The sequence below is a fragment of the Labrus bergylta genome, chromosome 11 (assembly GCF_963930695.1).
Source record: "Labrus bergylta chromosome 11, fLabBer1.1, whole genome shotgun sequence".
Classification (NCBI taxonomy): domain Eukaryota; kingdom Metazoa; phylum Chordata; class Actinopteri; order Labriformes; family Labridae; genus Labrus; species Labrus bergylta.
Window position 1 is genome coordinate 17,335,062 of NC_089205.1, and position 12,254 is coordinate 17,347,315.

The 12,254-nt window shown below is 39.6% G+C and overlaps 1 protein-coding gene across 4 annotated transcripts; it reads right to left on the reverse strand.

Moving 5' to 3' along the window:
• Positions 1 to 2,794: 2,794 nt before the first annotated feature.
• On the reverse strand, positions 2,795 to 12,254 carry scn3b (sodium channel, voltage-gated, type III, beta). Of its 4 annotated transcripts, XM_065960463.1 has the most exons (7): positions 11,476 to 12,254; positions 10,530 to 10,556; positions 9,829 to 10,007; positions 9,507 to 9,735; positions 6,821 to 6,959; positions 4,424 to 4,507; positions 2,795 to 3,817 (listed from the first exon to the last, which is right to left on the reverse strand). In XM_065960463.1, exons 2-6 carry the CDS (start codon positions 10,534 to 10,536, stop codon positions 4,444 to 4,446), a joined length of 618 nt encoding a protein of 205 aa, XP_065816535.1. In that variant the 5' UTR covers positions 10,537 to 10,556; positions 11,476 to 12,254; the 3' UTR covers positions 2,795 to 3,817; positions 4,424 to 4,443. The 4 variants fall into 4 exon arrangements, with proteins under 4 accessions (XP_065816535.1, XP_029136944.1, XP_020510456.1 ...); XM_029281111.2 differs by lacking the exon at positions 10,530 to 10,556 and having other exon boundaries at positions 11,495 to 12,253; XM_020654800.3 differs by lacking the exon at positions 10,530 to 10,556 and having other exon boundaries at positions 11,476 to 12,253.

Here is a 12,254-nt window from a genome sequence, read left to right on the forward strand (position 1 = left end):
CAAAATAATGGTGTTATGTAGATTATTAGACTCAAACACTGGCGTTAACATAATTCTGCTGACAGTGCATTATCTTGTTCACAAGAAGAATTGTGATCACGTTGCTTTTAATCATAGAGAGCTTGCTTTTGAATAAAGCGGAACTGCATTCACATAATGCTGAATGGCTTGCTTTTGGTTATGAATGCAACTTATAGTTTCATATTTAGTGAAATATTTACTTTTTTTAAAAGAGATATGCCAAAGATAAGTGTCAGCTTGCAAACAGATGGTGCCTGTGAGAGTGATATCTAAAGCCTAAACAACATACTACAACATTGTGTCACAATATGTGTTACACTGCCAAATTGGCTTAGCTATTAAATAAGCTCCATCACAATATTGTGTCGGGAAAAAAATGGAGATGGGGTCTTATAAGGTAATATAGTATTGTGTGATTCATTATCATTAATTAAACATATTGGATTGGACTCTATCTTTGATTCGAGTCTCTAAATCCTAGTTTGATATCCGTCTCCTCAAAGACAGATTGTTTGCAGATCTAAAAATATCTCTTACCCATCCTCTGCTAGTCCTTCATCAGACGAGAACTTACACATTCCAGAAATGATTTAATAAGCTTAAGGCCTTTCTGTGTGTGTGTGTGTGTGTGTGTGTGTGTGTGTGTGTGTGTTTGACAAAGTCACAACCCAGCCCCGTCAAGAAGTGTGCAGCAGGAGATGCGTGGAGATTGAAAATTATTAGCAGGCTGCCCATGGAAATCACAAAAACATTATCCGTGGAAGAAGTGATTCAATTTCTTCATTCGATATATGTGCATCCATTTTCAGACGCTTACAGAAAGGGAGATGGGCAGCTCAGTCTGACACAATGCTTGGAAAATCCCCTTAGAGACTGTTACCACACAGAGGATGGACCCCTCAGCAAGAACAGATATGAGGCAGTAACAATAGGGGGGGGGGGAAATAAGCTTCATGGTTAACAGGTTACACACAAGAGGAAAAACAACAGCATAATAATCACTCACTTTGTATTTCATCAATCTGCTCCAATCTATCATAACTCTTAAATGATAAAACAGATAGAACTCAGCTTTCAGCCAAGTGAGTATTGACCTGCAGCGGTCGATAACTTGTGTCTCTGGGTGAATGCAATGTCTGGCAGCAGACAGCATACAGCAATTATCAAAACACTTGGGCCACAGCCAAGTGTTTTTTTATTAACCCAGCATTCAAAACATGCAGGAATCAAGAAATCAATAACATACATATTTGACTTAAAGGCATGTATTGCCACCGCCAGCAACTTGAAAATAGAAAATGGCTCTTCTGATCAAAAGTGTGAGCAAGGGCTTGATTTGAGTTAGAGACAACAATCTCTATAATTTATTTTTTATGTTACGTCACAAATGATGACATAATGTGCTTTACACTAGGGGGAGACAGAGACCCTGCATAGATGGACAAGCATAATGTGCGGCACATTATGTCAAAATGGGGAAAAAAAACTTCAACTCTTGGTCTTTCTTGTGCATAAAGTGACAGAGATAAGGCTATGCAGGCTCTTGTGAAAAGAAAAAAAAAACGGTGTGATTTGTGAGGTCTGCTTTGTCGGGTGAATATTGATCTGTTTAATTCCCTTTTTTTCCCAGTGACACATTATGTGATTAGCCATTTCCATTTACAAGCAAAGAAAATTTACTCCAATGTCAAAGTGTTTATAGTCCAGGCTTGTTCCTGGGTGTGATGTGACTTCAAATGCTCACCGGAGCACAGAGGCAGGTGGTGCCTGGTGGTTTAATTGAAACATATATTTGTAGAATGTGGGCCATATTACTGGGTTGTATCCAGTGGGAGGCACGTCGTAACAATGGAGAGGGAAGAGAGAAAATGGGGGAGATGAGGAGGAGGGTTATTGAAGTGCACTTCGGATCACCAAGCCGTGATGCCATACTGTTGAGGAGTTTATGGGATGTGTTGCCCAATCAATAACCAATTTATGTGAATTTGATGGAACACATCGCCCTGTTTGATACATACGTTTCTTGGGTGTAGGTTTCTAGGGGCATGTCTTCGTTTCTAGAACACTCCATCCATTCCTCTTTTCGCAAAATATGCTGGTTGACCCGTTCCCTCTTCCAAATGTTGTGCATAGTAAGTGATAAACCATCCTGTCTTGTTTTATAGCAGAGTATAAATGAATGCATCCCAGCTATTGCAGGGTGATATCTATGCCAGGCAATCTACCGTACAAGAGGCATGCATGGGGTTGCTATAACAACCGCTGCTGCTATATCTGTCACTGCAGTGGGTCACGGCTGGCTAAAAGAGCAATGAAAATCACGTCTGCTCCTACTTCCTTTTTTTTAAATTTCACCCTTTCTCTCCTCTCGTTCTTTCACCTTTCCCCGGGTTTCTTTGTCTTCCTCAACCTCTATGGCTTTTCTTATCTGGACCGGCTTTTCTCCCTCTGAATAAAACTCTTTTATCGCCTGCTATACAGAGCTCTGTTATACAGAGCTCTGTTATACTTATAATACAAATTACAGAGTTTTCTTAAAACAAAGAAACAAAAAAAAGTATTTTAAAGTCTTTTCAGGATTTTAAAAGAAAGCTGGAAACACTTTTTTTCCCCATTTCAATACGACCTTAGTCAGAGATAATAAGCTTCACAGAGTCAGTGCTGCATTTTCCTCTCAACGTCCTGGTCGACTCATACCTTGTGCAATTTCATCCCCAACAAAACACCAAAGTAAAAAACTGTCTAGTAAACAAAGGAGCTTCAACACAAAATGTGAAGGGCATCATGTTTAATAGTTCAAAAGCAGCTCACTCACACAGGAGAGATCTCTAATAGGCAAAGAAAGGTGTAGAAACATTTCTACAGTGTTGTACTCTAGAAATAGGCACACATGTAGTCTCAATAGCAATGCTACTGTAGGACACCAGCAACAGTCAAAGCTTTAGAAACATTTTCAGAGTAACTGTATGTGCAGTGAGACTTCACTTACTGGATGAACTCTGACGTCAGTGCTGACACAGGAACACGAATAAAAGATTCATACAGAGGAGGAGAGTGTAGGAAAGATCTCAAGGTGAGTCAGATTAACTGGAATAAAATGACAATATCATCTGATTGTTTCATTACACTGTGGTTTCAGTGATGCACACAGCAAAAAACACAGTAATGCACATCCACACCGTATAAAAGCTTTGAAAGTGTTCTCCATAAAAATACATCAAAAGATATTTGCCAGTACGAATAAAACTTTGACACAAAATGTCAGCATGGTCTATAAAATTGTAATACACAAAATGAACTACACAGTACTACAGCGGCAGTAAAAGTTGTGTACAACAGCAGCAGGGCTGTCTTTTTACAGAATCTTTTCTGTTTAAAAGGTTAAAAATAAATAAGAGAGACACCACTGAATGCAAGGCAATGTTCAGCAACTTTTAACACCGTCAGGTCCAAATGAAGCAAAGCTGGTATTTATCTTCTAATAAGTGCAAAACAGTGACTTACGTGTCCTTTATACCTGCTGTATTTATGAATGCACTTGTCTGCAGATGCCTGGCACAAAGGTAAAAACAAAAAATGATAATAGTAACGGGAGGAAAAGAAGTATAACTTTGAGCACTTGGACATTTTTGTCTGGCTCTTCACAAGACTCCATTGAAACACAGGGGAGGTCTGTTGTCTCATGTGTGATTGGCAGTAACGATTCCTTCACAGAGACATACTGTAGATGGTGATAAATCTATGCCTGTTGTGTTCTGTCACATGTCTCTGAATTCCCCTCCTGATTGGTTAATACCTGAAAAGAGCAGAGATCAAGCTTATTCAACATGGAACAACTGTGCCAAAAAATGCATGTATTCAAAAATAAAACTAGAAACAAATTCAACTTCATGTGTTCCAATAAACAAAAGTGTTCTTTGGGATGATTATGCCAGAGAAACCTTCTTCATTAACATGCACATGGTTTATTGCAATGATTTACTTTATTCACTGTGTTTAAACTGAATATGCTCCTACTGAACTGCTGAAATTACACACCTCACAAATTATAAGTTAGCACACAAATGAGCTTTGACATACTCTCTGATTAAAACCATAATGTAGCACTAACTACCTCCCATAAAAATCTATTTTAAAATTCCTTATGAATAGGGTTTGACTGTGAGAGCGATTGTGCACTAAATGGAGGGTGAGTAGTGCACTTGTGATAAGGGGAAAATTCCAAAAAATGGGAGCAATGAAGTCTCTTTGGACAAGGATGAGCACAATGAGGATGTTGAAGCATCATGACTCATCTACAGACCTGCACAGGCATGACATATAGAGGTGCAAACAATGAGCTGAAAGTGAGTGGGATGATGTATTGTACTGTATTGGATTGAGAGAGTCACATGTAAAATACCGTATTACTGACAACCACTTTCATTCGGTTACAGGAACGGCTGGATTTGCTTTCTGCACAGAGGGAATGGCTAGGTAGTTTGTCCTGCAGATTGGTAAAAAAGCAAAGCAGGGTCTAAGAGCTAGTAGTACGGTCCTCTCCACTGTCGCATGACACCAAAGACTAGTGTTGGTTAAGGTTATTATAATTCTCCCTGCAGTGGGACATGAATTCATTTCCCTCCTTTTGGAGCCGTTAGGCTTCCTGCATTAATGTATGCTCCTAATTTCTGATGCCACTGCTATGTAAACCCCAGAGGGAATGGTTTTCACATCCAAAAAACAACATTATAATTGTTGCAGTTTGGAAATGCTATATAAGCTGCACAACAGGAAGACATGACACCATTAGAGCAAACTTTCTTTGTTAAAAAAAACACAAAACCCTCATTAAATACACATCCAGTAGAAAAGATCCTCACAGAAAATGTGTAGAAAAGCCACATTCATTACATGGAGGAGACTTTTGTGACTCTGTCAGCACTTTTGAAACAAAGCCTTCTGTTGTATCTTTGACTGATTATCATTTTCTGCTGCTGCACTTTATCTTGTCCCTCAGTAAGATGGTAATATAATCGGAGACACTAATGCATCACAAAATCTAACCTCACAAGGGAGTTGAAGTTGGACATGTGCATAACTTTGGATAGTTCGAGCAGATAACCACATAACAGCCACTCTGAGTGGGTGAAGCAATGTGTTGTCATGCGGGTCAATAATGCCTGCGGCCACAACCCATTTACTCTTTCAGCTGCAGGAAGTGATGAAGTTCACAGAGAAGTATACATTCAATAACTTAAGGCTGAACTTAATGTGCACTCTGTCCCACCTGGATCAATAAACTGTAATGCTGAGAGCAAAGTGGGATATAATCTCTACTAAAGTAATATTAGTCAGCAGCAGCTAAGCCTGGGCTTAAATGTTCCACTTAATGTTACATTAAACTTTACATTACTGTCCATGGACATTTTCCTTTCACTGATTTAAAGGACAGAATTGATTTTACCAAGCTCTTCTTCTAAAACACTTCAGGTTGTGTTGTTTGTTGAATTCTAGGATCCACATAGGTGCAGTCATTTGGCACATTATTATCAATACACAGTAAATACTGCACAAACTTGTGCTACAGTCAAATCTGTGTTGTTGTTAAAAAGGGCTTTAAAAGACTATTTTCAAAAACCCAATGTACAGGGGCTTAAAAAGAGAGAGAGAGGGCGGCCCAGGTTCAAATCTGACCTGTGGCTCCTTTCTCGCATATCGTTCACCACTCTCTCTCTCTCCCCCCAAGTTTCTGACTCTCCTGTCTAAAATAAAGACATAAAATACAAAGTAAGAGACAAAGTAACTGTGAAAGTATACTGTTAAACATAACGTTCAGGGCCAATACATATTCAAATAATGAATAGGTAAAGGACGTTTTTTTATTCAAGAAATGCTGGCTCTCCTAAGAATAAACACAAAAATTGTACTAAGGAAGCTTTGAATGATATTTCTTGTGTGGCTGTAAAACAGTGTTACCTTCTACTGTAATATTTTCTTTTCGCAGTAAGTAACAGTTTCAGAAGGTTTTCAATTATGATGCATTGCCTGTGTATTCTGTAAATATACACTGTGAAGGACTCGGTTTTGTGTGTCACTGCAGGATTCAGAAAGGGACTCCAGATTAATCGTCTTCAGCAGCACAATAACTGGATCAGCACATGTGCTCTGAGTATCTGTGATTGTTCTGTCCGGGACATAAATTGCCTGCTCAAACGTTGTCAACCTTGATGGACTGGCTTCATCAAAACGACGACAATCCTGTGGGAGCTGACTGTACAGGGGCATTCAGGGTTTTGTCAGTGCTGACAGGGTGACGCAAAAAGCTTGTTTCTGATGGGGCTGCAAATCCACCAAGGATGAAGAAAGGTTGTTAAGAAATGAGCAGTCAGCAGAGCTTACAATTATTCAGAGCTGTTGGGAAGTCTAAGTGAAAAGACAGATTACTGTCGCAAGAGCGCTACACTTTGATGCGGTTTAAACTCAATTACCTCTCTGTCCGTCTCTCTCTCTCTCTGTTTACCTGTCCGACTCTTTCCTTTCCTCTCTGTGCTGATCCCTCCGTCTCTTGATGCCTCCTAAATTGCCCTGTCTGATATGTTTCTGAGATTTCAAATTACGACCATTCAATAGCCAGAAACTCAGGTATACTCAAGCAACACTTTCACTTCTTGACTCACACTATCTAGGTTAATTTAGAGTCAGAAAAAAGAAAGTTAGCTCTAATAGAGTGTATATGTGGACATGTTCTCATTCATACCCTTATGAACCCTCTGTGAATTTCTACGTTTGTGTGTGTGTGTGTGTGTGTGAGACTCACGCTGTGTCCTGCACCTGCTCGTCAGACCTGGAGATCTTCCTGTAGCAGTAGACCATTTCCACTAGCAGCCAGAGGGTCAAGAACACCAGCAGCACGTACATCATGATCTCAGAGTAGAGTGCTGTGGGGTCTTGAGTGGCTGTGAAGTAGAAACAACAGAGAGGGACATGTTTTAATCCAAAAGTGTCCTAACTTTGATTGTTTTTGTGTGCGCGCGTTGAGCAGAGCAAAGGGCTCTTTAAGAAGAGTGTGCCTTACTTATTCATGTGCAACTCTGCTGACCCACAATCACCTGTCAGTCTATTATTCAAGGCTATATGGTAACCTCCCACAGTGTCAACTCAGTGTGTTCAATAGTTTCTGTGGTATGGATAGGATGCAGCTGAACTTTAAGAAAAGCAAAATCTGTGTTTTCTGTATCCTGCTTGAAGACAAACTTTGAAGGCACAAACCATGTAGCATACAGAACATTATGACCATCATTTTAGTACAATGATAATATAGCCTGCAAAGAATTAAAGGTGCCCTGTGGAGTTTTCTTTCAAACAAACAAAAGTTATGTTAAAAACGTTTTTTTTTTTTAAAGAGAATGTATGGTGCAGTGGTTCTCAACTGGTCGGTCATGACCCCAAAGCCATTTTCAGCCAGGAAAAACAAACTTTTGTTTGTTCTGTCACATGTTTTGTACCATCTGAGGTCCAAACTGCAACGGTGAAATAAATCTGATTGGTTGAAAAATATCAGTAATTTGGGTCACGACTTCACATGAAGAAGTTGGTGGTGTGTTCTGAGGCTCAACAAGTAGAGAACAGCGGGTATAGTGTGTTTGTCGCCTAATAACACATTTGAAGTTGTGTTTTGTTTAAATCCATGTTGGCTTTCTTCTTCTTCGTCACTGCTGTTGTCCCTACACCTGATGGTGCCATTGAAGTGAAACATCATGAAACAAACAGCAGAATATCAATCACAGCGAATTTTTGTCGCATGTCACAAACATTATGAGGACCTGTTCAGATATTATTAGTGCTGCTAGTTGTTGAAATCTCCACAGTACACCTTTACATGATAAAAAGATGGAGATGTAAAGTCACAGTGGTTCTCATTGCGTGACAGATTCTGCCTTGAACTGTTTGATTAGCTGATCTTTTTTTGTTTTTATGTATAACAATTGACAGCTAGTGAAAACTGTTTCAATAGGCATTTATCCAACTTAAAAACATTGTGAACCCAACCTTAAATATCTTTTTTATTTTTGAGCCATTGTGAACCACTGAGCCACTGAGCATGTACCAAATTCCAGAAAGCCTGCTGACCGGACAGTTGACAGCTTTCACTGATTTGATTCTGCAGCCGCTGCAAATAGAGGCTATTAGTGTAAAATAATCCCTCAGATGGGAAAGCAGCAATGTTTGCCATGAACTAATCCATTTCACTACCATGGACAGCATTAATGTAACATGACTCCTGAGCTATGATGTACAGTACGCTGACTATCGGCTTTATGAAATTTGATACTTTGGTTGCATGAGATATGAAGCAAGGTTTTTGTAATGTGACTAAAAGATAAATTGTATATTTCAAAAAGTTGCACTTCGGAGGACAATCTCATCCAATTGGCACTCTTCTCTTCTACATACAAAGCAAACAATTTAAAAGTAGCACATCTTTACACTCCTCTGAGAGTGAACTATATACCACATGCAAGCAGATATAAAAATGGGGGAGATTAAGTAGTTCCAAATATACATTTTGTATATCCAGATGAGGCATTCAGGACGCATACATACCAACATACCCCTTACGATAGACATAAAAGAGGTTGGATTGAGTTAATCCCTTCACTGACAATGGAAGAAAGCTTCGACGAACAATAGAAGACAACAAAACAAATCCCCACAATTGTTCCTCTTCAGTACATTCACAACAGAGGGGAGAGAAGGAGAGTGGTGTTGTTAGTGGAAGACTGCCCTCACCCTTATGCATCACTTAGTGTTAAACAACAAGGTGGATATAAATAAAAAAAACTAAAAAAGCCACGTAAAGCACTCATATGAAAACTTTATGAAACAATTAGGTAGGAGCATGTACAGAACAAAGACAGCTTTCAGGAAGTCAGCACAGCACAGACGAGTGTTTCCACCGAGGGGGATTTAAATGAACACGCTTGAGCTGAACCTCTCCAGCATGTACAACGAGCAGCTATATCACTGTCCTCATTTTGAACAGCTAGGCTACTCACTGTGAGGAAATGTAGCAATTCTGTTGTCAAATGAACAGTCATGCTGTCCTGCTTCTGCAAAGCAAACTCTTCTTGTCAAATATTTCCAGCTATTTTGGAGCGTGTTCGTTTACTTCAATCACTTTTGCTGCTACTGTAAAGCATGCAGGGGTAATTATTTTTGTAGAAAATAAAAAGTTTTTTTCAGACTAAAACTTGATATTTATTGCAATGTTATTTTGCATTGGGCCTTCTCCTGTTTACTAACTGCTTGAACACTTATAAGAGCTTATATATGAAAGCACTCAATGGCTAGCTTCATGTCCAGCTCTGAATTAATCATGATAAACAGATTCTTGTAGACACAAAATCAGAGCTTGACTTTACAATGAGCCATACTCAAATATAAACAACAAAGTATTTAGCAGAATAACATGTAAGAAAGTTTAAAAAAAATGTTAGCCGCACCTCGCTCTTTCACCTTCAGCTTGATGTCCTTAATGAGGAAGACTGAGGGAGTGAAGAAGTCAAACTCGAACTCACGATACACATGGCACTCATACACTCCGCTGTCGTTGAGGGTGACATTTTTGATTTGAATGGAGACATCTTGCAGGTCCTTGCTCCCGTCCCACCTGAGACGGCCTTTAAAAGGTCCGTCCACTTCCTGTGGAACTTCATCCTCATACTTGTATATCTATAGGAGGAGAAAGGACAAGTAGGTCTAAATTAAGTCTACAGTATGAACACGCAAAATGCTGAATCATGCAAAAAGTTAACGGTGTCCTACATGAGTTCTGTCGATTGGCGTGTCACTTTCTTTGTTTGGCATGTAGAACCAATCCACACGTGTCTTTGCTTTGATCTCCTCTCGTTTCAAACAGGAGATGCAGGTCAACTTCATAGACTTCCCCAGGACTGCTTCTGTAGCTGACGGGACATCGACACATACCGGCTGGCTCAGGTGGACTGAAAGAGCAAAGAAATGTCACACCATCTAGCAGCTTGGCTGATGACAGCACAGTGAAAGTGTTCAGGTCAAAAATCAATACTCAGAAATGTATTTATTGTTACTTTGATATCTGTGCTAATTTAATCAATCTGACATCACCACAACTTTGGATTGAGGAGAATTGTGAATTGGCATCCAGCTACTGATAAAATAGGCCTACTAGATATCTTGATACAGGGGTTTACTACTCACATATATTGTTATTTACTATATTGTGATAATGTACACAAGGCAATAAACTATGTTTTTTTGTAGTCTAATTTTGTATACATATTTAATGCATTCAGTACAGTGGAAAAATACATGTGCACTCCATGAACAGAGGCCATAGTGTAGGTTGCAGCAGGCGTGGGTTCCAATCCGGCCTCAGCCCTTTGGCCCATTTCCTGTCTATCTTCAGCTATTCTAACTAATAAAGGCAAAAAGACCCAAAAATAGCTTTTAAACAAGCATAAAGTATATGCTAGTTAAATACTCACTACACATAATGCTTCAGATCCGGCCAACTGTAAATACAAGTGTAAAACAAAGTGCCATGTTTTCTTTAGACCATATTCAGTGACTTTGAAAATACAACCACAGACGCTTCAGTGACAGACCCAGTTTTTATCCATAGTCATAGACTCATGATGACCCAGTCTTTCTCATTGAGGTCATCAGCTCTGTCACTCTGCGCTTACATTAAAGCCTATGAGCCAGATGCAAAACTTAGTAGGCGTTAAAAATACATAAATTCAATTATTCAGCTCTGTATGCACTGGAGAGACTTGAGTCACAAACCTGAAGGCAAATCTAAGATCATCCAGGCCAGTGAGCACTAATGATGGCCTCTACCCATTAGTATAAGCCAGCAGAGGGAGGAATACATGAGGTTGAGGGAGTGTTGAAAGTGTAGGAGGAAGACAGCAAAATGATTGGTAAATAAATAACAGGATAAAAGGAAGGCAGCTGGTAAAAGGGAATGATAATAAAGATTTCTTTCAGAGTGCATTGAGGCATCACTCTCAGTGAGCTCGCCACATGGATGTCTTTGTGTGCTGGGTCCATTCTCTTATATAATCTAAAGGCCCCTCTGGGCAGACAGTGACAACATCGATTCCATTACTTTTACTGAGAGCTCATGCAAACACATGGAAGCAGGGCAGAGGAGAAGGGATGCAGAGAGAGGGACTAGAAAAAGGGAAAAGAAAAAGGGCTTAACTCTTGAGTCATCTGTTCAATGCACAGATTAATTTGGCCTGAGCTGACACTGAGCTGTGGTGTTGCTCTGCTCAGATTTCAATGGGTTTACAGCCATCTGGAAGGTTCACAATATATTAACAAGATCCCTGAATACTCTCCTATGTGACCTAAAAAAAAACCTAATGGCATAAAAATGCAAAATATATATGCAAAATATTTTAGATGTTGCTCAGTTATACTTACCATGAAAAATCAAAATTACCAAAGTTTGCAGATGAACTCTGGTTTGAGTTACCATATTAAGCTCTTTCTGCAGCTTCAGATGCACAAAGTCGCTCTAAGTGTTGGTGTTTGTAGAAACCCTTGGAGAAGTTAGAAGAAGTTTCCGAAATGAAATCAGGACCACGGACAGCGCTTCTTCTCGAAAGATGCGCGCGCAGGTTTATCTCCGCTCCTCACGACCTAAAATCCATATGAAACTGTCAGCTCAAATGCAGAGTATAGAACCGCCAAAGGTTTTAAAAAAAAGTTGCAGAAATTAATCTGTGAAATCTTTAGGTGCCAAACTAAGAATTTACAAAAAAAAAAATCTGTGACGTAGCATTCAACGTCAATCACCAGAGAAATAACTTCATTGTTCCTTCCAGTCAGTGAAATAAACAAGTCCGTGACAGGAACAGTGATACAACAGATCTTCTTTCACAAATTCGGTCCTTCTGTCCAGAATAATCCAGAAAAAAAAACGAGAATTAAACACAAATCACGCGATGAGGAAAACCTGTGGATCCTGAACAGCCGACGGAGTCTCTCGCTCTTTGCGAGACGTGGAGTCTCAGTCACAGACAAACAGCAGACACAACGACAACAGTTCTCTAATGTCACCTGTTCAGGGAACAATAGCAGTGATCGTCAGAAGTCCACTTCTTTCATGAAGGATTAATGATGACATTTCCCAGTCGCGTCTAACTGCTTTTGTTTTCCAGCACTCACTTACTGGCAGAGGAGCTCAGGCTTTGATGCGC